At 41.0% G+C, this 26262-nt stretch overlaps 1 protein-coding gene across 1 annotated transcript in view; it reads left to right on the top strand.

Annotated features, from left to right (window-relative positions):
* Window positions 1-26262, top strand: part of USH2A (usherin) — a 407979-nt gene that overhangs the window by 366591 nt on the left and 15126 nt on the right. The window contains 3 exon segments of the mRNA XM_009646839.1: window positions 12135-12362; window positions 13205-14721; window positions 15867-16188. Coding sequence (XP_009645134.1) covers window positions 12135-12362; window positions 13205-14721; window positions 15867-16188 — 2067 coding nt within the window.

The raw sequence follows: 26262 nt of genomic DNA on the forward strand, positions 1-26262 counted from the left end.
AAGTATTTTTCCAAGTCTGTTTGCTGCAAGTTTGAATGCACCAATTCTTTTTTCCCATCCAGAACAGAGTTCCTAGCCTGAGCCAAATCCTCCATGCAGAGTGGAGATGCTGCTACTCTAGCAGCTGAAAAAAAACCACCAAGTTTATGGTTGTCCCACAAAATCAGAATTGCAAATGAGATTTAATATAGCAAGGGAGTGAGGGAAGTGGACTCCTTGCAATGACAAATTTTCTGCATTTTTGCTATAAACAAAACTTTACTCTGCACAAACAAAATGAATGAAACTTTGCAGAGCTCTTATATTTCAACAGGCTTGCTTTAAAAAAAAGAATTACTGCGAAGTCTGGAAGACGTCTTTTCCCAGATGAAGTGAAGTATTATTCTTGTCATTATGGCATCATAAAATTATTTTTTATTGTTTTCTCTTCAGGGGTTCAAGACAGATGATAATTTAGATTTTCTCTAATGCTAGTCTATGCTAGAAATGCTAGACCTGTGAGGTACCAATAGATCATGAGATTTATGCTATAGTTGTAGCTTAAGACAGTGACATATTTAAGTCCTGTGCTTAATGTTACTGGAAAGTCCTGGCCTAAAAAGACTGAATAGAGACCCTGAGAGCAAATGAGAAGAAAAACACCACCTTTTCCACCACGTAACACCATAGTTTGGGCTCTAGTTGCTTTGATGTCAAATACAGTGCCCCCCTTTGAAGGCAAATAGAACTGAGACCATGTGGCTTTTACAATAGGACATTTCTGAGACAAAAATTTGCAACAGCTCTTCAGCATACTGCATTTTTTTAATTTTTCTGGTCCTGCATCACAACACTTTCAATTGGTTTGTTAACAACCCTTGTAGTGATATTTGGGTTGAGGGTGTTAATGGAAATTTTAAACCACACTGATTTGAGTAACATCATCTCAGACTGAAGATCATTGCCAACATGTTGATCTATGCATGGAAATCAGGAGTCAGGGATGTTTGCTTCAATATTATGGATTAACTACACCCAATCCCTGTTCTCGTTGAATGCCATCTACATACACCATTTAGTTTTGTTCTCCTAGTCATGAAGACCCTGATCCAGGATCCTTGGAAAGGCAAAAGGGAGCTTAAGTTGATTTTGAAGTGCTTTGAAATAGCTGCAGTTTAACTTCTGAAGCTGTCAATAGTTTTCTGTTTCACCTTAAGAAAAAAAAAGAAAGAGTTCACCTGTACGGTCTGTTGCTGAGTGCTGATTGAAAATGTTGTCACTGGATTCTTGGCTCTTTGAGTCTTACGTGAATTTAAGCTAAAGTCACAGCTCTGAGTTCTAAAAACTTGGCCAATGTAGGCTAGTCTGTCTAATCTGTCTTTAGAGTCAGGCTCCTCTGAAGGGCTCTTCAAAACAGAAGTTAAGCATAAACATCTGACCTTCCCTTTGGAGGAACCTCCCTTCCTCTGCACAGAGAGTAACTGAGAACAGTAGCTACATATGTTGTGTGTCTGGATGTAGGAGCTCTGACTATTTCGCATAGTGCCTGTCTTCATCTTTGACCACTTGAATACCTTTACAAGTCTGCCCCAAAATGACTAAAGCGTAGTAATTTCTTTTTGAATTGCTCATTTATAACATGCATACATGCTGCTAGATAATCAATAGATGAGGCAGTGAAACTAGTGGATTTACGAGTTAATATGCTAGAGTCAATAATGTGCTGTAAGATATTTTCAATTCTGAAACCAGCACGATTTGCTTTATACTAAGCTTAAATGTGTACCTGTTGACCTGGTGATCTATTTTAATTCCCCAAATAACTTAAATATCCAAGGAAAATACAGAATCTGAACTAAACTTATGCTTCAGTTTTCAAGTAATATTCCAGTATTTACATCTTTCATCCCTTCCCTAACTACTGCATCTTGCTAGTGCAAATCACAAGCAGCTCAGAGTTTCTTCTCTTTGAGCAGGAGTTTTGCAGTAGGAAGCCCAAGCAGCACTGGAATGGACTGATGAATGTGTAACTATATGAAAAGACATACTAAAAATTCTGTTTTATTTATGCATTAACATTTAAAAATGATGCTAGCTAGTGGCTTTTCCTTTTCGCAGTGTAGCAGGTTTGTCTGTCTACTTTTCTGTGTATGTATAACAGCATAAAAAATGGGAAGGGGCAGTCTGCAGGCACTGCTTCATATGCTGTGTCAAGGTGAGTTTCCTCCCAGGTTTGTGCCTTAAGAGGCTTAAGCTAGAGGGGTCTGTAGTCATATGATCCTAGGAGGATCTGGAAGTTCATCTATCCACTGGCATCACTTGGCTTCAAGACATTAAAACTGCAAACAGCTTCTGTCCCAATTACTCCACCAAAATCTATAACCACTCTTTCTTCCTGTCTTCTTTTGAACTCTTTTCCTGGTGTGTAGTTGATGCTGTAGTTGATGGCAAGACATAGCGGCTAAGGGACACAACAATTTATAACTGAATCTTTATGGGACTCATTATTTTTGTCAACAGTGCAGTCCATAGTAGCTGCAATGGGAAAACAAGATTTTTTGTTCTCCTTACTGTCGTGTGACACAGAGGGCTTTTCAGGCTACTTGTTGAGGCTTTCCACTAGCTTATATGACCAGTAGGAGCAGGGATACCCTGTTGCAATCCCTTACTCCAAACTTGGGGAACACCCTGCAAGTTCTGGAAGGAAGGTGTCAAAAAATGTCCCCAGATTGTACACCTAAATGTACGTCTAATCAGTATCCCCTGCTACTATTCAGAAGATAGGCTGAACTTCCCTCCAGCTACAGAAGGGAGAGAGGACATCCCTACCCGCATTAAGCAGTGTGCTTCTGGCCTTCTGCTAAGAGCCACTCCTCAGTACAAAAAGGTGGGGAGCGAATCTCTTTTTCCTGGCATGGATTGGCATAATTGGACCTCACCTTTCCCAAAATGCTACCTGCACACTTTCATTTACTTTCAGCCTGTCTCTAATTGGAGAGCAGGTGTTTTCAGGTAGGAAGTGTAAAGCATTAAAGGAAGGAATGAAAAACCCTGGTGAAGGAAAGCCTTTCAAGAGAGAGGGGTTTGTATACTTTTTGGCCCATCATTTTTTAAAATGCCCAGTTCATTTTAAAGGTGACATTTTAAGTTCAGCCACATATTCAGACTAAACTTTGGCCTTTATAATGTAGCTCCAAGTAAATTGTTTATGCTTGCCTTTTAATATCTCTGAGAAGTGATTACATACAGAGAGGGCAAAGTCTGAATGAAAAGCTAGGACTGTTCAGTACGGGGCAGAGAAAAAAGAATAAAACAGTAGGAAGTAAAACCCTTTTCGTCTCCTTTAAAATGTTGCTTTTATTTTCCATTGTGTTGGCAGAAAGCAGGGATTTAAAACTGTGAATTGCCTTGAGGCTGTGTTATCTTCCTCTACTTAGCAGCAGTTAGAACAGCTCTTTTTGCATGTATTGGGTGAGAGAGACAAGGACTCAGAATGATTGAGAAAAGGGAATAAAGTAAGCTTGCATTTAACAATAATATGACACATCCATTATACCTGTGTAAAATGGGATCTAAAACAATAATGAAAGTTTCCTAAAGCTGCACACAGTAACGCAAGGGGATATCCTGAGACTTAATTAATTAATGTTTGTAGCATGATGTGAGATCCCACGATGAAAAGTCGTATATAACTGCAAAGTCTTAATTTTATGGAGCACAACTGACATTCAGTGGCATTTTCAAGGAAACTGATGTGGGAGTTCACCTGCAATCTATGTTAAGATTCAGATTGTCCTTGTACAAGTCCCCTTAAAGATTTTCTTCAAACTTTTTTTTTTCTCCCTACATTTCCTTTTCCTCATTATGGCTGGTGAGCCATGCAAAGGCAAAAACTGAAAACAATGGCTTTTACAGGGAAAAAATAAGGGGTTTCTCCCCTGTTTTCCATACACCAAAAACATAATCAAACTGTCTTTTTCAAATTTTACAGAAAATAGAAATCTTCAGATACTGTGCCCAGGTCAGTTTAAGATCAGATGGGAGAAGTTTTACAGTGTTCAGACCCACTTTTCTTCACAATATCTTGTATGATGTAATTTGAAAGGAGATGAAGGCGGTGGCTTATGGCACAGATATACGTAGTCACAAATGTCATAGAGGAGCAATGTGAATTCTTGAAAAACAAAATTTCCAATGAAACCTACAGCCAAAACATTTGATGAGGACAAGGGCATGTTCTTTCTACAACAAAGCAAAACTGACTGCCACAAGATACCTTCAGCTGAGAAGTTCAGGCACGTAAATTATCCATTTTTATGGATAACAAAAACATCCACGGTTTCATTGCATTGATTTAAAATTACAGAAGCCCTTCTGGAAAACACCTGCTACTCTGGATATTGCTAGGAAAAAAAAGGATTTGAGACTAAGAAGACATGGACTGCATTGATGTGGCAGACCAGATTTTGTTTGTTCTGACAAAAGCATCTAACTTCATTCTGGGCATCTGCCAATATATCAAATAGAAAATACGGCTTATGGCATTAAGAAAATATAACATTAACCCCCTAATGCTCCGTATTAAGGGATGTACCCCCTACCATTTGCAGGTTTGAGCCCTTAGGCTCTAGCTGCTGTTTTGCAGCAGCAGTGTTTTTTCTTTCTCGTGCCATGCCTACAGACAAGATAGAACAAATCCATAAGAGGAACACCACTCCTAAATGTTAACAAATAGTGGATGGAAAGGTGCTGCTCAGTAGGAGTGGTACTTATTGTAAACATATTCCTGGAGTTCAGCTGGATGAGTGCTCTAGTTGTAACTGTAGAGATACAAACCCCAGCTAGCATTTGTGTGCTTGCCTTTCCTAGCTCTTTAGCTTCCCTGAAGACAACATTTCTAGCCCAGGTTATAAAGCTCCACCTGAAGGACTATTCATTCCCATCCACCCTGTGACCAAGGCAGCCTCAACAAACTGAAAGTTCTGCAATGCCTTGATGAGTTTACACAGATTCCAGATTACACAGTGTGTGAATTTGGAACATCACAAAAACCTCCCAGCTCAACCTATAGGATTTGGCATTGCTTTAATATGATGCTGGATTTCATGTACCGTGAAGTCTTTGCTGACCTATCTGCTCTATCCTCTCCCACTCCCATCAGCTCTCCACAAAGCATGGCCCACTATCCTAAAGACCAGAACATACAATATATATGCACTTTACCGAGGGTGACACATAATTGTTTTTCGGTGGGATTTAAGTATTTTATCTTATGCTTTATTGTGTCTCACATAAATAGTATTAAAATTTTTGTTTCAGATTCTGCCTCTTATTTTGAAGAGAAACTTAATCTAGTTCTTCATATCCAGAATGACTATTGAAAGCAAATAGTATCATTCAGGTTAAGTAAGGATGTTAGGTTTGAACTGACCAAAACCAAAGTTTGGAGTAAACAGTCCCGTCGGGTATCTAGTTTATAAAAAGAGCTTCTTCTCTCCTTCTCCATCACTTTCTCATGATGCAAAATAATAAACATGGTTTCAAGTGGAAAAATGGGAGAGAAAGAAAAAGAAATAAGCTGCAAAACTATGGTTTATTATACAGTAGGTCTTGTGAGTGTTGTTAGAGATAAATTATTAATGTTAGGAAAACATGTTGACATCATCCTCTAGATGATATCTATAGTGGAATGTCATGTCATTGATATTTTGGTTTATTTGATTTATTTAGTCATGCAGAAAACTCTGGGGATTTCAATATTTCTTAGTACAAATTACACAAAAACCCGTTCAAATACATTTTTGAGAAAGTGGCACTCAGCCATGTTAGATGAATTTTAAATAAATAATTATGTAAGAAAAGAAGGGAGGAGAGGAGAGGTGAGGAGAGGAGAGGAGAGGAGGAGGAGGAGGAGGAGGAGGAGCAGAAAGATCTTACTGAAATACCATGGAGAAGGCTACTGAATTGTTGACTTTGCCCAAAGACATGTTTTTTGTGGGCTTTACCATCAAAAGTGCAACATTGGTGGTGGTTTAAAAACGTACTGCTACCCAAAGGCTAACTCAGTGACTGAATGCAGCTTGTGAAATGTGCTTGATTTCATTTTAATGTTGCAAGGCGTCCTAGTTTTCCTTGTTGTGCTTTGCTTTCAAGTCAAAGCTGGGGCTTCAGATGGCTGGTGAGACTGTAGCCGGCCCCCGGGTGTGCCAAGACAGAAAATTGTCCACTGTGAAAATAGGCACCAGCTCCACTAGGAAGTTCAGCTCCATGCAATTAATTCGTAGTTCCTTACATGCTCTGCCAGAAAGGAGGAAAATTAATTGCAATGTAATATTTCTAGATCAGATATTAATTGTTGTTGTTTGCAGAACATTTTAAACTTAGATTAGTGCTTGTTTCTAAAGGTTTCTCCCTGGTGTAGTCCACAAGCCCATGTAGGACTATTCACCTAGGAAATGCTCTGTTATGTGCTGCGTGACACAGGGTGTGTAAATTTGGCGGGCTTTTATTTAAAGAAGCTGCTTTTCATCTCAACCAAAGACAGTCTGGGAGAATATTCTCTGGGCAAAAATGTTTCAAAATTATTTTAGGTTTAATAAAGCAATGTCTAGTTTTACAAAGTTAACAAAATTAATTTAAATGTTTATTTAGTGTACTTTCATAATACTTTTTTTTTTATATACCGTAACAATTATAACCGATGTGGTACATGTTACTGCTGTTGAAGGCCTGTTAGGTAATATCAAATAATATAATAATTAAAAACAAAAGATACATGTTGAAAGGCAATTCTGAAGTTCTAAGATGAAATGCAACATTCTTAAAACATAAAATTTTAAGAGTGGTATTTACCAAAAAATTTAATGAAAAAAATCTAAAATTATTTTTTACACAAATTGGGAGAAAAATAAATAGTGCAACATCAATTTCTAGTAAAAATGGAAATTCTGGTCACCCCTAGGCAAGATAATTTCTGGTAAAATAAATAACACTTTCGTTTCTGTTTGCCTAACCTTTGAGATTTTTCAGTGTTACCATGGGAATAATTTATATTCCAGTCCACGCTGCTACAGGAAGGGACTCATAGATTACTTGTGTATCTGTAAGTTATATTCTTGTGAATTTGAGCATAAAGCTTTAGGAATGGAGTAGATTTTTTAAATGAAAAAGACACAGTGTGCATGATATAAGCCTAAGAAGGAAGGCAAGCCAAAGGACAAGTTAGGGCTTGCATATGAATATGAACTTGGTGCAATTTTTAGGTGAAGGCAGGGGCTAAGGAATAGGCTGGGACATGAGTGAACATCAGAGTCAAGGTGGGAGTGCTCCCAGTGCTTTGCAGAAAATGGCAAAGAATCTGGATTAGATGAGGAACTGGATAAGAGGATAACAACAAAATTGGGGATAAACTGAGTATCTTAATAAACCCCCAAGCATTCCCCATGACTTCTGTTGCTTATGGAGGGATCTGTTTGACTTCCTTGATGGAGAATTTAAAAATTGGCATTGGAGGATGGTCAGATTAGCATTCTGACTGCCAGGAGACCGTAGCTTTCTCCTCTCTTGTCCAGGGAGAGTTCAGCATCTCTGCCTCTGTAGACAAGGCAATGTCGTACTGAATTACCTTCCCATCATTTATGTCAGGGGGTTATGAAAGAACAGGTTCAGATCCCTGTACCACTACTACCGTTAGCAGTGTGGTAGTGCCTGATGCCACTGAATTTAGTTAGAGACACACAGAAGGAATGAGCTAGCCTTTTAATGAGATATGGAAGATACCTGCCAAATAGGGATAACTGTACAAAGAGAAGACAGGGAGAGAGAAGAAACCAGAGCCTAACCTTAACATGACCGGTGATGAGTTGCTAAGTTTTGATGATCACCCCTGAAGAACGGACAGATACTCAAACTGCTTGTTGGGCAGCTCTTCAGTGGTTTGGCGATCTTCTGATGTATCTGTCACATTTTGAACTCATGCCCTGAGACCTGCGCAACTGGGTAAGGTGGCCTGCCTTGAAAAAGGAGGAAAAGCCCAGAGTGACACCACTAGAAAGTGCTGCTTCATCAGATCGATAGATTCAAAGATGGCTAGGTTGTGTAGTTGTATGCAGTTTAAACATTTGTGCAGGGGGTCCACCCGCGCGGAGTATTATTGGCAGCTACAGATCAATGCTAATTTTTGATCATTTTCAACCTACAAAGACCTCTTGACCCTGTTGCCACCTTAGGGGCACTTCAAGCAGTCAAAAGCAATCACAGTAGGCAGTGTAAAATCATCGGACCCTTGAAGGCTGCGCAGCCTTGCCCATGCCCGGGAGGAGGGCCAAGAGGTAGGGAGGAAGGCAGGCACCTTGCATTATGGATGCCGCTGCCTTTCAATGGCATGAAAGACTATGCTAATTTGTTTCCAGACTTTAAGTGACTTCTGTGCTCATGAATTAAAAAATAAACAAACAAAAAAGGCAATCTGAAGCAAATCTTGATGGATACATTATTCATGATTCATGTTCTCTCATTTTATGTTTTTAAAAAATGTGTTAAAACAAGGTTTTACTTTAAATAACTTTTATCCTAATTTACAGTTAGAAGAGCGGAATTAGCCAAGGAGTGTATTTGTTGCTGTTAACAGCTTGTGCTGTCACCGGCAGCGTGTGAAGCTTTTTACAAAGCAAAACCAAAGGTGCGGTCCTGTCTGGAGGAGTGGTGGTGCTGCCAGTGCTGCGCAAGGGATGGGGAGGGGGCTGCCAAAAGCAAGGGCCGTGTCAAAGGTTGGGCTCTGGACTACAGTGCAGGGATCAGGTCATGGTGGGTCCTCACAGCTTGCCTCAGGTGTCTGTTTCTATAGTGTTTTCATTAAAAGTATGGGCCTTATAGGAGGAATGTGAGAGTGCACATGCTTAAGTATTTGCTGGATTCTTCTGAATTTAATGGCTGAATGAGTGAGAATGCAGTAGGAGACAGAGAAAGGAGGGCATGGGATTGTAGTCCATCAGATTTCATGGTCAGTCAGTCTATGAACATCTTAATGTTCGCATTAAAATTTTATTTTGTTGGTTTGCTTTTAATGCTAAATGAAATCTGGCCTGTTAGCAGTGTGTAAACATGGGAATATATGAGTTCATGGCTTTGCAGACAAAGACTGGGAGAATATTCCACACAATTATTTTTCTCCTGCGCCTGTTTAAGGCTGTGCGTTGTCTGCTGAAGCCAAAAGTTACACTGCTATCCTTTGCAAGGTGTATTTTGCTATTTATGTTTGACCATTCTAGCAGGACAGTATTTCTAGGCTGAAAATGTCATGGGAGGACATAAAGTAATTCTTAAAATGAATCACTGAGGCTGCCATCCATCCTCTTCTCGGCATCAGCCTTTGAGCTGAGCGAATTCACAAATGGCAGCTGTGCAGGGGGAGAAAGCGTGGCTCCGTATTCTGGGAGTATGTCCCCCGAGCTTACTTCAAAACCAAACAAAACAAAAATACATGTAAACCGTTTGCTCTTCAAGAAGTATCTGTAGGAGCCAGGGATAAAAGTCAACCCTGGAAGGAATGGTTTAGCAGTCTCCAGAGAACATGATGAACTGCAGGCAAGGAAATCCCTCCATCCTTGTTTCATTTCAAAGTGTGGTGAGGATTGTAAATAATTAAATCTTGGCGTTTAGTGGGAAAACGGTAGAGGGTGATGGAAAATATTCCAGCTTTCTGTTTAATAAAAAAAAAATCAAGTGGTTTGTAGCATTGCTGTCACAACAGCCCACCCTGATGATGCAGCTGATTAGAAAGCAGAGCTGTTGCTTTTGGTATGGCGTTTGTCACAACGTGTTTGTACCTTCAGAGAGCCCCTGGGTAGTGGTTCAGGGGCAGTAATTTAATGCGGGGTGCACCCCTCCTCTCCCATCCCCCCTCGAACCGTGGCATGTAAATTTTAGTCTTTTAAAAGTTCTGTTTTGAAAACCTAATAGATAACTGTCCTCATAAAAACTATTAATACAGACCACATCCAATTGTAAAGCTAATTTTAATCATGTTTTGTGCCAACATAATTTCTGATGCCAGATTTTTATGCTAAGCATGAACTTCAATTTGAGCTCTGTTCTTTAACCTGCAGTTCATAATTTTGCATTCGGCTGTATAGGTTTTTGGCTATGGCAGTTTGAACGTTTCTACTTTCAAGGATCTAAGCCATAAATGTTTATTAAAAGAATCTATAATGAAATCAGTTTTGTTATTTTTTTAATGGCTGCCTTGAGTATGTTGGATGACTGAACGCACGTTGTTAATCATTAAGTACTCATGTTACAAAAAGTGTTTGATAGTATTGCCATCTAGGGGCTGAACTAAATTCTCTGTACTGAAATAAACTGTAATTGAACAGGTGCCGCTATTGACAATATACATATGTTTTTGCTTTATAGCCCACATGCTTTCCATGTTTCTTGTGACAAAAGATATCTCTAAATGTCCCACAGCAGCTCAAGCTTTTTTATATATAATCTGTTCGAGGTGATTGCTATTTGCGTTTGAGCTTATGCTTTTTTGGCAGTGATGACTGGGAATTCCTAACAAAGAATTATACTTTTTTGCATTATTAATCTTGCTAGTGTTTGCCGTGTTTAACAGAAAAAGGAATCATTTATCAGAAAAGTATGTTTATAATCTGTACTTGTGGCATCTTCAGATTTAATATTCATAATGGTCATTCAAATGCTGTGCTATATTTATCTAAAAGACTAACTCATTGTTGTGAGGAAATAACTATTTAAATATTTATGATCTAACTTTTAATATTTAAAAAAAGAAATTAATATTTCTTTAAAATTTGTTTCTGAGTCTGATAGCTTAACAAATGTTTAAATATTAAACAATTGGAAGTGTTAGCATTTAACAACTTAATATGCCTTACTGAAACCGGGAAATTGACTTCAGCTGCTTCTGCCACACGAAGGAAACTGAATTCCCGCACTCCCCTTCTTGAGATCTATATAATTAATGCGAAAGCACAACTAAAAATGAGATTAAATACATCGGTGATCAGCTGAACTCTTTTCTTCCTCACTCCTCTGATGAGACAAATCTGAACATGCCAAATAATACTACGGCTGTATCGCCTTCCTGTTGAGGTCTGAGTTTGTGCTGAGGCTCACTCTGCCTCATATCCAAGCGGTTTCAGGTCTATGTCAGGTGCTGTTTGGGGTAAGCTGGATAAAGCCATGAGCTGAAACACCAGCGGCCCCTTCCTGGCCATGGCTGATGTCCCTTGGTCTGGATCCACCTGCGTGCCCCTGTGCTGGGCTGTGCTCAGCTCCAGCCCTTCCAGCCCTGGCAGAGCCCGATGGGATTCACCAACAGCCCTGCTCCTCCAAGCCTCGCTCTGCCGCTGCGAGGCAAGGGTCTGGCACTGCAAAGCAAGGGTCTGGCACCAGGGAGGGTTCAGCCTGCTCGCCCGTGCTCCCCATCGGCAGCATGGCTGCTTCCTCCAACCTAGAAAAATGGGGAGGGTTCTTGTAAGGCAGCGGGTTGCCCCATAATCGTCTTACCTTGTGAATTTATCTCAAGCAACACCTTTACGAAGCAGGAACATAGAAACCATTTTATTCCCTCCCTCTTCCCCCTCCCCCAGCTTTTAAAGGGTTTGTTTTCAGTAAGGAAATTAAACTCTGCTCTTGGAAACGCTCTTGTCTATCCAGGTTACAACACTCTAAGTAGCTAGAACAGGACGGCATGCCTATCAAATGTCACGTCTATGCACAAGATGTGTAAGGATTCTGTAGAGGTGAGAATCACTCATATACCACAGGTTTTTACACGTGCTTGAATGCTTCAGAGTACCAGGCACTCCCATCCTCAGTGAGCAAAGCTCAGACGCATGCTGAACAAACTGTAAGTTGTTTGCTAGCTGAGATTTGGACTATGCAGGACTCCCCAGCAGTCAGCTCCAAAGACTCTACCATAATGATAGATGATTTTTTTAAAAGCCTAAGGGTTTCTTTTTGAGGTTCAGCTATGGAAACCCACCAAAAAATCCTGGTAACCAGATGGGGTATTCTGCAAAGCGGTCAGAAGTGACCCAGAGCTGAGACCTCATTTTCCAAGTGACATAAACCACAGATGCTGATTACTTTTTTAACTGACTCAAACATCTGTATTCTTGCTTCAGGGAACAAAGCATCAGGCTCATTTATTTGGATTGAAACCTTTCACAACATATCATATTCATGTCATAGCTGTAAACAATGCCGGGCAGGTTTCAAGCCCCTGGACATCTGTGCACACGTTGGAAGCTTCACCCAGTGGCCTGAGCAACTTCACTGTGGAAAAGAAAGAAAATGGCAGGGCTCTGCTGCTAAAATGGTCAGAGCCCTCCCAACCCAATGGCGTGATTAAGGTAATCTTCATCCTGACACTTCACCTGATCAAAAAAGAGAAGGGACATGCTGAATATCAAATTAAAACATTTTTGCTGAAAAGGACTCAATCAAATGCATTATACTTTAAAATAAGACAGAAATCCTATGTAAGCACAAGGCATGCTGTGAGCGCTCTATGCTTGCGGTTATATTAAAACGAGTATTAACATTCCTGTGCTACCCCAGGACTGTAAATGTTCATTTACAGTGACCCAAATTGTTTGTTTAATGTATAGAAAGCTATGCATAAAAGTTCATAATCTTACTTGGTATACATTAGACATCACCAAAACGTGTTTCTAGAAAACCTGGGTTTGACAGAGTGTTCTGAAATTTGGGGCTTCTTTTAGCTCAGTGGTTTCCACTGAGTGTAAACCTTTACCTGCAAGCAGGTTTGCAGCTAGAGGGGTTTATGTGGAGTCTTTTTCTCAAGTGCTTTTTCTCTAGAGCTAGTCCGCGAGAAGCTTTGTGCCAGCCCATGAGAGCTTCGCAGTGAAACTTGATAACAAACAAATAAAATGCAAACTGTCACTAAGCGATTTATTATTGCATCCAAAATGAAAAAAATCATGAAAATTGGATCAAAACATTCCTTTTGTATCAACGATCTGTTTGTGTGCTGATTGTCACTAGTAAGGAAGTAAGTTTCTGAATCATTGGTTAATACTCCTTACCCTATTGCAAAGATTAAGGTGTCTCATCTACTGGTTATTGGCAAAAATCATGGATTTTTTTTTTTTTTTTTCCTTTCACCCTGGCTTCTGGCCTTTCTTCTGTCCCTGCCTTTCTTTTTATTTTTCTTTCTTTCTTTGTTCACCAGACCTACAATATTTTCAGCGATGACAACCTGGAGTACAGTGGTTTATCTCGCCAGTTCCTCTTCAGGCGCCTTGAGCCGTACACTCTCTATACCCTCGTACTGGAAGCTTGCAATGCGGCAGGCTGCACTCGTTCTCCGCCGCAGCCGGTCCGAACAGATGAAGCACCCCCAGTGTCTCAGATGGCACCTGTAATCCAGGCAGTGAACGCTACCAACGTTGAACTGAGCTGGTTGCAGCCAATTAATCCAAATGGAAAAATAATTCGCTATGAAGTTATTCACAGATGCACAAAAGAAAATGCTGCAGGGTACAGAGCAACAACAGAAGATGAGAAAATTGTTTTCACAGAATATAACACTGAAAGCAATACATTCATGTATAATGATAAAGATTTACAGCCGTGGACAAGGTATGACTATAAAATACGCACCTGGAATGCAGCAGGCTATGCTGACAGCTCCTGGACAGTGGCAAAGACTAGTCAAACTGCCCCAAAAGGTCTCGCTGCCCCTAGGTTATCCTTGGTGTCAGTTAACCCCCGTAAAGTGCTCATCTCGTGGGCCTCCCCGGCACAGCCCAATGGTATTCTTCAGTCCTACAGACTGCTGAAAAATGATGCTCTCTATCCTTTCAGCTTTGATGCTGCTACTTTCAACTACACGGATGAAGACTTACTGCCCTATTCGATGTACAGTTACGCGATAGTTGCCTGTACAATGGGAGGCTGCTCTACCAGTGAACCAGCTGCAATACAGACGTTGGAAGCAGCGCCTGCCTTAGTGGATCCACCAGCTCTGCAGGCTGTTAGTGCCACTCAAATTAATGCATCTTGGGCACCTCCCCAAATACAAAATGGAGATATCACCAAGTATATACTGAAATTAAACAATGAAGAGTATTATCCTGGCAAAAGTTTGCAAATGTTTATTTCTAATCTACAGCCTTACACTCAGTATGATTTTGCATTGGTTGCCTGTACTGCGGGGGGCTGCACGTCTAGCACATCTCAGTCAATAATGACCATGGAGGCCCCGCCATTAAATATGGAAGCTCCTAGGCTGCTTGTCATGGGCTCGGAGTCAATTGAAATCACATGGAAACTTCCAGCTAACCCCAATGGTAAAATCACAAGCTATGAGCTAAGGAGGGATGGTGTTCTTATTTACACAGGTCTGGAAACTCGGTATCTTGATTTCACCCTAATGCCAGGCATGGAGTACAGCTACACTGTCACTGCAAATAACAGTCAAGGGAGTGTGATCAGCCCGTCAGCTCAGATAAAAACCAACCCCTCTGCTCCATCTGGGATGTTGCCTCCTAGGTTGCAGGCATGGTCCTCAAAGGAGATTTTGGTGGCCTGGGATCCTCCTATCAAAGTAAATGGTGACATTAGAAATTACACAATCTCAATCCACAAGCCTGCTGAAACAGGAAAGAAAACTGTTGACTTTGATGCATCTCATGTTTCCTTTGTGAGACGGTCGTACATAGTGGCAGAGCTACAACCCTACAGTAGGTAAGTCTGGAGGACCTCATTTGTTGAATAAAAGCTGCAGAGTGGCTCAGTGGGCTGGCAGATAGTTTAACCATCTTGTTTAAACAGATAGTCAAACCCATGGGGTTTTGTTTCCTAAAAAGCACATGATAAAACCAGGATTTTTTAAGTTACAGTAGCACCAGCTATATATCAACTTGATGAAGTGCATAGGGTTGACTTTGGTTGAAATTAATACAAGGGGCAATTCACTACTCTACTATAGACTCCAAGACCTCCAGTCTTGTATTTGTGTGTCTTTTGCAAGATGCCTGTATTCAAGAATAAATAGGGGTTTAGTTGACAAAGTTCGGGGTGGGGAGACCAAAGACCTGTTACCTAGCCCATTCACAGCGTAGCTAAGATAAGATTAAGGTAGTCACACCAGGAACATGCTCACAGCCTTCAGGCGAAAATGAGCAACTTGTTTTTAAGTGAAAGCTAAAATTTGTAAGAGGGTACCAGACCCAGAAGGAGCACACTTGGTACTGAAGTAATAGCTTCCCCACTAATCCTGTATTATTTACCTGACCTTTCCTTATATATTTGTGTAGGCATAATTTGTGTGTATTACATGGTTGATAAGTCTGTCTACTATTTACATATAACTAATCTAAATCCAAAGAGAGAAGAGTAATAGAGTGAAGCTGTATAGCTCTCAAATGATATCCAAATCATCTCCTACAATGAGTCATCATTTTGATTCATATCATCAAATTCAAAATTATTTTGATCGCTCGTCTCCTGCAGATGTTAACTCTGCTCTAAAAAAAAAAAAAAAAAAAGAAAAACCCCAAAAAAACAAAAAAAGCAGCACAGGGCAGGGACAAACGGCTTGTTTACTCATCAGCACTTCAAATTTTGGCAAGTACTTATTTTTTACCTTTTTTTTTTTTAAATTCAAAATTATTTTGATCGCTCGTCTCCTGCAGATGTTAACTTTCCTTAAAAAAAAAAAAAAAAAGTGAAAACCCAGAATACGGCATTCTTCCTTTTTGCTACACAAGGCACAGCATATAATCTGTATGTTGACACAAATTGTTTTCGTATTAAGAAATGCCAAAGACCAAGAGAAATTTGTATTTGCAGTGTTTTAATCACTTCATTCCTGATTTGTGTTCCCAAAGGTATGAAGTACAGCTCCAAGCTTGCACAGAGTTGGGTTGTGCCTCCAGTGAGTGGGCATCAGTACAGACGCTGGAGGCGCCCCCAGCAGCGCAGCCTGCCCCTCTCATAGAAATACAGACCAGAGCCGGGGGCTTCCAGTCGACTTCTTCTGTCCTGTGGACTGGCCCACAGCAGCCAAATGGGAAGATTTTATACTATGAACTTTACAGAAGGAGAACAACTCAAGCTGACATCAATTTAGACCTCACACTTGTTTACAATGGTTCTTCAACCTCCTTCAAAGATGACAAGTTGCTGCCTTACACAGAATATGAATATCAGGTGGGAATTGAAGCCATTTAGCAGCTCTGATTATGATTTCAGTACCCTTTGAGAACCTTACTTTACACTTACAATGAACATACACATCTCATTTCTAATGTTAATAGTATTGTGATACCTGAATGATTATTGTTAATGTATTTTAAATAGTTGAGAAGCTCAAAATAATTTTGCACAAGCAATACATTCATTCAGCATTCATTTTTCTTTACCTTAATTGTGCCTGTGTTTCTTTTATGGTAAATGTTTGTGTATCCTCTAGAGCTTTTGCAAGGCTCTCATGTTATGTGAATAGTGTGAAATTCTAGTTCTTAAAAGGTAGCTTCATTTCATTAGTTTTTCTTTCTTTTTTCAGCATCCCCCAATCTATTATGAATTCATTTTTACTTTATGATCTTAAAGTAGTTTACATCAAGAGGGACTGGGGTTGTCTCCTTTTTAAATTAGACATTAGGATCACAAGCAGTTTTCATGGGTGGTTCAAAAGCGAATTTGCTGTTGATGGTTGGTGTTACTTCTCATGCACATAGGTATTTTTATTGTTTTTCTTATGAGGCTAAGATAAAGCGAAGAGACCAGTTCTGCCATTCTTTCACCTGTAATGGTTTTCTGTGTCAAAGTTACAAGTTTTAGCATCGGGTTTTTTTATCATACAGTACTAGTGATGATGTAGGGCATTTCTTGATTTCAGCCAATGAACTAAGACCTTTGCTATTTATCTGAAATCTTTCCCAAGTTTTTATGAATTAGTGGAGTTTAGAACCTCACCAAAAAACCAGCCTTGAATTTGTTGTTTCTAAAAGTAAGTGGATATAGTATCGTAGCAAGATGAGGTTAATTTTTGAACATGATGTTGTCTATGACTAGGCACATTTATTTGCTACTGAACAGGATACCAGTAAGCCTCACTACTGATTCTGTATACAATATTTGTACACATGATGTATCTTGAAGATGAATCTGGCAACGCTCAAAAATCTTTACAAACTTTTTTTTAAAAAAAAAACCCAATTGCTCAAGCATGGATTTGTTTTGATATATATGAAACACAGTGCATTACACCTCTTGAGATCCTGCAAGGTGGTGGCAATCTTTCTTTTACAGGCTCATTTGCTTTATAGGATCACAAGATAATTCAGGTTGGAAGGGCTCTCAGGAGGCCATTCAGTCCAACCTCCTGCTCAAAGCTGGGTCAGTTAAGAGGTCAGATGAGGTTACTCAGGGATTTATCCAGTTGCATCTTGAAAACCTGCAGGGAGGGAGATTGTATAACCTCTCGGGGCAGCCTGCTCCACTGCTTGACTTTGCTCATTGTGAAAAAGCTTTTTTTTATTACATCCAGTCTGAACCTCTCTTGTTTGAACTTATGCCTGTCTTCTCTTGTCCCCTCCTACCCTTCCACATACCACTGTGAGAAACCTGGACCCACCTTCTTGTTAGCCTGTGAGTAGGTGTTGTGGGACTGCAATCATATCCCTCCAAAGCAATCTCTACAGGCTGAACAAGCCCCAGTCGCACCGCTTCTCCTCAGAGGCCAAGTTCTCCAACCCTGTGATTACCTTGGTGGCCCTCTGCTGAACTTGATCCAATTTATCAATATCTTTCTTGTATTTGGGGGCCAAAACGGAACAAGTGCTAGGTAGAGGCATGTAATCACTTCCTTTAATTGTCTGGCTATGCTCCTGTTAAACAACTTAAGATGCTGTTGGCCATCTTTGCTGCCAGAGTACTCTGCTGGCTCATGTGCAGCTTTCTGTCTACTAAGATCTCTAAGTCCTTTCCAGAAGAGCTGCTCCCCAGCTGTTCAGTCCCTATCCTATATTGCTGCAACAAGTTATCCCTTCCCCAGTGCAAGACTTTGCATTTGTCTTTGCTGAAATTCATAAAGTTCCTGATGACCCATTCCTCTAGGCCCTTCTGAATGGCAACCTGCCCTTGAACATATTGACTGGTCCCCTCCAGATTGGTGTCATCCACAAATTTGATGAGATTGCACTTTACAGATCAGGTTCTTCAGTAGCTGTTCTCCACTGCTGCTATTGTGTTCTTTTTGGTAGCCAGAAACCATAAAGAATTAAATCTAAAAGATTGCTTTATCACATTAGCAATACAGTCTATCCAGCTGCTATAGGTACATGTGTCATAGACTCACAGTTCTGTAGGCTGGAAGGAACATCCAGAAGTTATCTAGCCTAACTTTCTGCTTGAAGTAGGTCCAGATAGAGCAGGCTGCTCAGGGCTATGTCCATTTGAGTTTTGGATCAAGTTCTCCACCCTTGAATCTCCAAGGATGGAGACTGTACAGCCTGTGTGGGCACCCTGTTCCAATTTCTGACTAGATATCTTTTTTTGTTTGTGTCTAATTCCTTTTTTTCAACTCATGCCCGTTGCCTCTTGCTCCATTACTGTCAGGGTCCTGGGGGCTGGAGGGAGGAGTGCAGTGGCTTTCTTCATAAATCAGTTTCAGCAGCTCTAATTTGGGTAAGAAAAGGATTCTGAAGGGACAATTATAAAACTATTGAAAAGAGAACCTAGAGTGCTACTAGAAAAGTGTACTCGCTGCAGCATTAACAAAGCCTTTCTTCTCTGGTTGACAATCACAAACCTCTTTTTTTTTTCCTTTTGATGTTTCTGGATTGGCAGCATGTCCACAAGGTAACAGCCAGTGTGAAAAGTGTGTCAGTTAGCTTTGTGCTGAAGGAAATGATGAGCATCTGTGAGCTGGCTGCTGCTTATTGCTGATTGCAGGTCCCATTGTTACTTGATTTCCTTCAGCTACTTAGTGACACCTTCTCGAACCTAGCACTACAGGAAATGCTAGAACGATACGTTCCAAAGCAAAAATGATAATTACTTAAAGCCTGAAAATGTATTGCACTTTAAGTATACGAGGGTAGATTTTTCAGTTGTCATTTCTCTTGTGACCAAAGCTGTTAAACCTTTCCTGGAACCAGCATGCTTTAGGGTGAACTCTTGTGTTTTGAGTCCTACTATGTAAAAATATTAAGGTTTCCATGTCTTCCAGCTTTTCATTAATGCCCATGTAGGACCTGTCTGTGGGCCCACAACAGTGTGAAGTCTGCTCTCCATTTACTGTAGTCTCCTTATAGCAGAGTTATTGTTAGACCAGATCTCCTTCCTATTTTGGACACAATCTGCAAAGAATGCAAATTCAAGTGCAGGTGGGGCTGGGTAGGTAGCAAGCATTATAGCAGACCCAAGCCCTACTTATTAGTCAGGAATCTTTATCTAAGAAAGAAAAACATCCCAGATTGTTATTTGAGCTGGAAGTTGCAGACGTTGGCTGTGAGATACTGTCAGTTGTACCAGCTTTCAATTTTCTCAATCAAAAGTGGTTTTTTGGTAAGTTGGTAGCACAGAGACTTGCTTGAACCAAAGCTTTTAATGATCTGTTAGTGATGGGTAACAAAGAAAATCTCTTGACCAGATTACTGTGGTTTACCGTGTTGTATTCAAGACTGCTTTTTATCTCTGTTCTATTCTATAACTGAGCTGAGGTGTTGACTAGGACCCTAAATTGTATTTTGTTTTTTTTTCACAGGTGGCCATTTATTTCTCTGTGAGAGGTTTTTGCATGCACGTGTTTGTCTTCTGCTTATGTCACTTGCAGCAGCCCTCTGGGATCTATTCTGAGCCCCTCCATTGTTGACAATTTATATCTTGCCTGTGAGACAAGTTATTCATAAGTATAGGGCTTGGCTTTTGCTATTATGCTGATGAAACCCAGATTTATATTTCACTTAAACTAGATATTGATTCTGCTGTCTCTGCATTTGAGGCTTGTTTGCTGGACATAAAACTTTAAATGCAACTGAATTTCCTCCAGCAGAATGCAGATAAAATCAAACTGCTGGGATGGGACTCTCTCCAGCATTTTTGGAGGTATCGAGATTTAGTTCAACGAACCCTGACAGCTTCTTTGGATCTGAAGTCAGGATTTTGATGTTGGGTTGCTTTGGGTTCTGTTTTTTTTTCTTTTGCTGGAAACTTCAGCTGAATATTTAGGGCTTGTAAGACTAGATGCAAAAGTTGCACTTTCAAAAATAATGAAGTGACTTCAGCAGCTCACGTGAGTCAAAAGGACTATGCCTCCTAAATGCTTAGGTCGCTATTGTTCAAGGATGCACTTTTGTTCTTTAAGGGCCAGATCTACGTAAGCACATTAGCACCTGCTAGGTATCAGTGGATTTTTCAGACACACTAAGGTGCCTACTGTTCCATATTTGGACATAATTACTTAGATCTTTGAAATTCCGTCTATCAGTCTATTTGTATATTTAGATATTTTTATTCTTTAGCATTTGGCCTTTTAAGTATTTGTTGGAATGCTGCCTGAGATCCTTAACTATTAAACAGATGCAATTGCATGATCTGAAAAAAAAACCTGATTAAACTTTGTAACTTATGAGGCCTAATGAGTTTGTGAGTGTAATCCTTTGATTCCTGGAATATTTCTGAAACAGAGTGCGTAGGAATTACTGAGGATGGTGTGCGATGTTACCATATAATAACCTATAGAGTCAGACCTCTTTTTCTCAGCTAAGGGAAGGCCCTTTCGAACAGAGAATTGTCAGAGTACAGTGTGATTTCTATGCAAGTGCAGTGTCACTCTTCCACAATTGCGCTTAACTGTCTACTTAAGACTGCTTCTTTAGATTAATGGCTTAATGTCTTCCTGGTTTAGGATACTTCCTTATTTCCACTTGGCAGGCATGGAACATGTAAAAGACAAAAAAGTAGGATTGTCCCTTTTCAGAAAGTGTTATGGCTCCCTGCGCTGCAGAGATTTATTCTCCAGGAGGACCACCTGGTACACCAAGGCAGGGTCTGCAGTGCTGAAGCTCTCTGCCTCCAGCCACCGCAGGAGGCACAGTGTCCCTCTTGCTTGTGAAGCGTGCTTCTCGCTCTCCAGTTACTGCAGCCAAGTGAAGGGTCTAGGAAATACCCCAAGATATACTAGGGGAAATATGTTTTGGGTCCTCCATCTTGGACTCTCAAAGAGAAAACAAATCATATTCTGACTTTGGAGAGATAAAGAGAAAAAAAAATGGGTGCAAAATCATGAAGATGAAGGACCAACTACATGGAGCGCAGAATATGTCAACCTTCTTGGTCACTTTTCAGAGATGACAAGAATGACACTTGGTTTACCAGCCTGTCTGTCAAATCATTGGCTGAGTTCCAGTTTGTGCTGCTTAGTTACTGACAAACAGCTCAGTGACTTCTGCAGCTTAAAATGGGGTGAAACTGGTTTTATGACTGGCCAGTGATGGATAGTCACCCATTTGTAATGTCCCTGATATCTGGCTTCTTTTTGCCGTTTTAATTCACCATTTCTTCCCGTCTCCCTGACAAAAAGATGCACTACAAAGTAGTGACATAAAATAAAATGTAGTTCTGTCTTGCACTCCCTGCTTGTTATCCCTTCTTCATTTTATTTGGAAGAGTGTTTTTTCTTACAGGGTTCATTGTGCTCCCTGCTTCCAAGTAAAGAGAGCTTCTCATAATACACCTGCATTAGGCTACCGAGCTTGACCTCAGCTTCTGAAAAGTAAAGCAGACATAACTATATTTTTTCACTGATATAATGGCGATACCTACTCTAAATGCCCTTTCACACAACGAGATGCTTCCTTTCCCCTGATGGAGGGTACACTGCAGGGAGCAGGGCCATTGAAATCATGGGCTTTCTTTCATTAAGCCCCACTTCAGGCACTATGTTTCTGTTGTCAACACCATCCTAAATTCAAGTGCCTAAACAGTGCATTGATGCAACGAACCTTGATTTTTGTTCATTAAACTGAATATAGATATTAGACTGGATTTGTTGGCTTCCAAAATTACCGGTGAGACTGTTACAGCACCACTCTTGCAAGACCCTTCTCGGTAAATTGTGATTCTGACATATTCAAAACCATGGCAAGCTATCCTTTATAAAGACATTAGCGTGAGTACCAGGGGAAAATATACTCCAGGGCTGTAGATGACTTGATGTGATTTCCTTGATTGTATCTTTTTATTTATGAGGAATAATTTATGACTGCTGAAAAGCAAACTAAAATGAGTGATGACTAACTACAGCCAAAGTAATAAGTCAGAAGCGGAGAAAGGAGTGGTGATTTTGATCGAATCTATTGAATTAGCTGTTGCCCTTAGCCATTACAGGTATTGGAAAGACCTTTTAATATCTGCTTATCTCTCTCATGGGAACTTGGTAACTATCTCATTATATACCCATAGGAAACAAATTATTTAATTTTCTACCTTTTAGAGTTAAACCTGTTTACATCTCTCATTAATTACTGGTGTTATACTATGTTATATGAAATGAGTTTCCTTTAGAATTTGGTAATTTTGTTTAAGTCCCAGAGTGTTTGCCTGTTGTCTTTCCCTTCCCCAGAATGGCTTTAGTACTTTTATTATTAGCATTTGAACAGTGGAGATGAATAGCAATATTAAGAGGCTCAAATTATCACAGTGCTAGAAGCCTGGACCTAAAATCTATCCCATTATATGTTTATGGCCTCCCTAAGGATGCTAACTGAATGTTGAAGAAGGAAAAGTATGGATCTGAGGATGGGCAATCAGAAAGGACTCGTTTGTTTGCTACCTTTTTGTACCCCTGGTCAGGAGTGGACGTAGCACTCTCTTGCCCTTGCCTTTGCTCTGTCCCCCATAAGCTGCAACCACTTTTGAAACTTTCTACTTTGCTAATACCTGCCTGACACTGCAGTGCCCAGATGTGAATACATCGTCCTAACGCTGAATACTAGATTTTGGTAGACAAGCTGTGTGCTCTGAGCTGTGCTGACATTGCCTAAGTAACTCCAGATGACCCTGGCTGCATGCTGGTCAGTTCTGATGAGAAGAAAGACTTGTGAAGGGTGCTGCAACTGATGGCAAGAGGGAGCTGCTCCATTTTTCTCTAATTTTAACCAGCCAGGACTATGGTCTCTTCAATTTTCTTGCAGACTGCTGTTCCAACACAACTGAAAATTGGGTGCTGTGTTTCTGAACTTACTGGTGTCATGTCTTATATACCCCTAAAATGCCTTACTATCTTGGAAAAGAATTATACTGTGAAAACTCTGCATTTATGTAAGTCTAGAGTTAGAAATTGAACACATCTGAGTCAAGAAATCCAAAGCAAAATATCAAAGTAGTGCTCTGTCTTGGCGACCTCCATGAAACAACTCTAGAAAAAGAAGAGTGATACAAACTCCTCCCTGCTACTGTTTGTCTCTCCTGACAGGCGCCGAGTAGTGCCAGTATTGCATCCTTTTTGGAAAGACCAGCAGTCACAGGTCACAGGATGTCCTAAGGGCAGAGACCCATGTTGTACCTGACTCGTATACACAGGAATAAAGTTATGTGCATGTGTGAAAGGAAGGGCTGGCTTGGTCTGACCTTGTGGTTCCTCAGAACCTACAGCCCTGCCTAACTGCCCTACAGCTCTAAGCAGAGCTCAAAGCCAAAGGTAGTGATTTACTAATTAGGCTTTTTTTAAGGCAAAAGGCTGTTTTCTGAGCACCTGCAGGAGCTCAGTGCAAGAGAGCTGAGATCTTATCCCTCACAGAGGCAATTATGAGGGACTGCAGATGAACCGCAGTGCAAAGCCACGGTGCCTGTGGGACGTGGTGGGAGCCGGGAGTTGCTGCTTGTCAGTAGTCAGCTGTTTGGGTCGCTCTCCTTTTTGCTGATTTCCTGCAAGCGGGAAAGGTGAACAGCATCTGGCCTCCATGCAAAGCAGAGGATCCCAGTTCTCCCTGACCTGGGAAGTCAGCAGGAGCTCAGTACTGCTGCCTTCAGACAGGCAAACTACTGCCAGCTGGTCCACCCTTCTGCCTGCTGCTGCCTTGCCATGCTTTAGCAGAAGTGAACGAGATCTCTCCATTACAGGAGAGTTTCTCATTCTCCATAGGCTGTCGGCTGCCCGAGGCTCCCCTTTTGCAGGAGCAGACAGGATTCCCACCTGGGGAGTTCCCAGTTGTTCCCTACGTTTGCAGCAGTAATGCTTGTCACATTGTTTGAGCCAGGTCTGAGATGCGAGCGTTGTGAGCTGGCAGGGGCTAGCACACACTCAATGCCCTCTGCCAAACCGCTGCTCAGTCAGCCGTGGCTGCGCTTCTTCACATGATTGGAGTCAAGTGGTCAAGGGATTGCCTGTTTGTTTTGGGGAACTTCTGGCCATCTATTGCGTTTTCTGCCTTAATCCTGGACTATCTTTGTCCTTTGAGGGGAGTTAATTTGAACGCTTTATTTTGGCAGCTTCTTCACCTTCCCTTTTTCATCATGGCGAGGCCATAGTGCTTGCCTGGTTTATCATTCCTTTTCTCCTTCTAGTGCCTTTCTTGCGCTGCAGTGTTAGTGGAGGTGTGGAACCATACATCCAGCTGTTTCACTCAGCTACCCTTAGAACCCCTTGTATGGAGTAAATACCTTCACATAAGATCTCAATTTGATGAAAGAAAAGCTTCTTCTTTTAGTTTAAAATATAGCTTCCTCAGTAAGGACCTGGGGCTTCAAGGCTGTTGCAGCAGATGAACGTGTGCGGCTCAGGGATGGAGTAAGTAATCTAACAGACTTCTTCCACTGTCAGCATCTGTAAGACCATGATTTTTTTGCTTCTACATGTGAAGGCCATTTTGCCTTTTACGGGAGGAGTTGTTACTCAGCTTTACCAAGCTTGAACTGGCTGGGCTGACCGTGGTAAGGCTGTGGTCACCTCAGCACTTCCTGCTCCTCATAGGTTTTGCCCCTTCTTGCTGTGCCGATGAACCTTGAGGTTGTCCTGTGATCATTTTGAGTGATGACTGATCACCAGTTTCTTCCAGGAGCAGAGATCTGTGAAGGCTCATTTATGATGGAAAAAACCAACTTTAGTTACCTGTAACTGGAATTCTTCAGTCCTCCGAATATACAGTCCCTGGAGAGGTTTCCCCCTTCTCTCTCTCTGGCTCTACTTCAAAGTGCAGTCTGGGCCAGGGGCCAGCAGATTGGTAAAGCATTTTAAATAGTAGCCCGTGTAGCTGATTTCAGAGCCCTCTCCTGGCTCTTTTGGGACAGTGCAGCCATTAAGAGCAGCACATCTTTTGGCAGGGTGCTGAGCCACGCACCATGATGTCAGACTTAATGCTTTTGGAGGCAGTATATTCAGAAAGTCAAGTCACAAGAAACTTTAGTTAGCTTTCTGCTGTCTGTGTTTTGCCATTCAATACATCCCTGAATGTGATTGCTTCTTGTTTGCCCCATATTGCTGTGTGCTCTTTTATAAACTTCTTACATTATAAGCAGCAGGTAATACTGCTGTATATTAAACTCTTTGTATTTCTATATGAATGCAGTTAAATATTTTTTGGTGCTGATTATATCACAATTTATATGGAATTTTTGTGAGCCTTTTGGGATCAATATTTTGATTTTGGGCTCAAGCTTTTTGAGCTTTTTACGAAATTCCAAACCGTGAGATCTCAGTTTAACCAGGCTAACCAGGCAACAGCTTTCATCTGTGACCATTTTGTGGTGACTTTTTGAGGAGCAATGAACAAACCTCTGATTTTAACAGGCACTCCTATTTGTGGCTTCTGTTGCCATGCTGTCCCATTACTCCATGCAAAGAAGTGGCTAAGCATCAGCATTTACATTTGCAGTCTGTTCTGGGCACTTACTGCTCTGAGTCTCCAAACACTGACCAGGATTTACTTGGACAGCGAGTCTCAAAGGGAAATATTTTTATACCCATCCGTCCTTTTACAGATGGTTGAGCAGAAGCAGAGGGAGTTAACAGAATCCAGCTTAGGTCAGTGTAAATCCAGAATTTAGATCCTCAGAAGTCCTGTTTAGCTGTCACAGCTGTCTCAGAAGCTGGCGTTGGAGAGTTTCACAGACACTCAGAGGTTTTCTGCTGGACGCATATCTTGGCAGGGCTGACTAGCTGGTGTCAGTCTTGAAGGCAGGCTCAGAGCATGGCTGTCTGTCAGGCTCAGACACGTGCGGCCATGACCTTGGCCTTTGTTCAGGAGGGACAGGCGTGTGGCGCCTGGGGGATGGACC

This window comes from Egretta garzetta, unplaced genomic scaffold (assembly GCF_000687185.1).
Source record: "Egretta garzetta isolate BGI_Z169 unplaced genomic scaffold, ASM68718v1 scaffold339, whole genome shotgun sequence".
Lineage (NCBI taxonomy): Eukaryota > Metazoa > Chordata > Aves > Pelecaniformes > Ardeidae > Egretta > Egretta garzetta.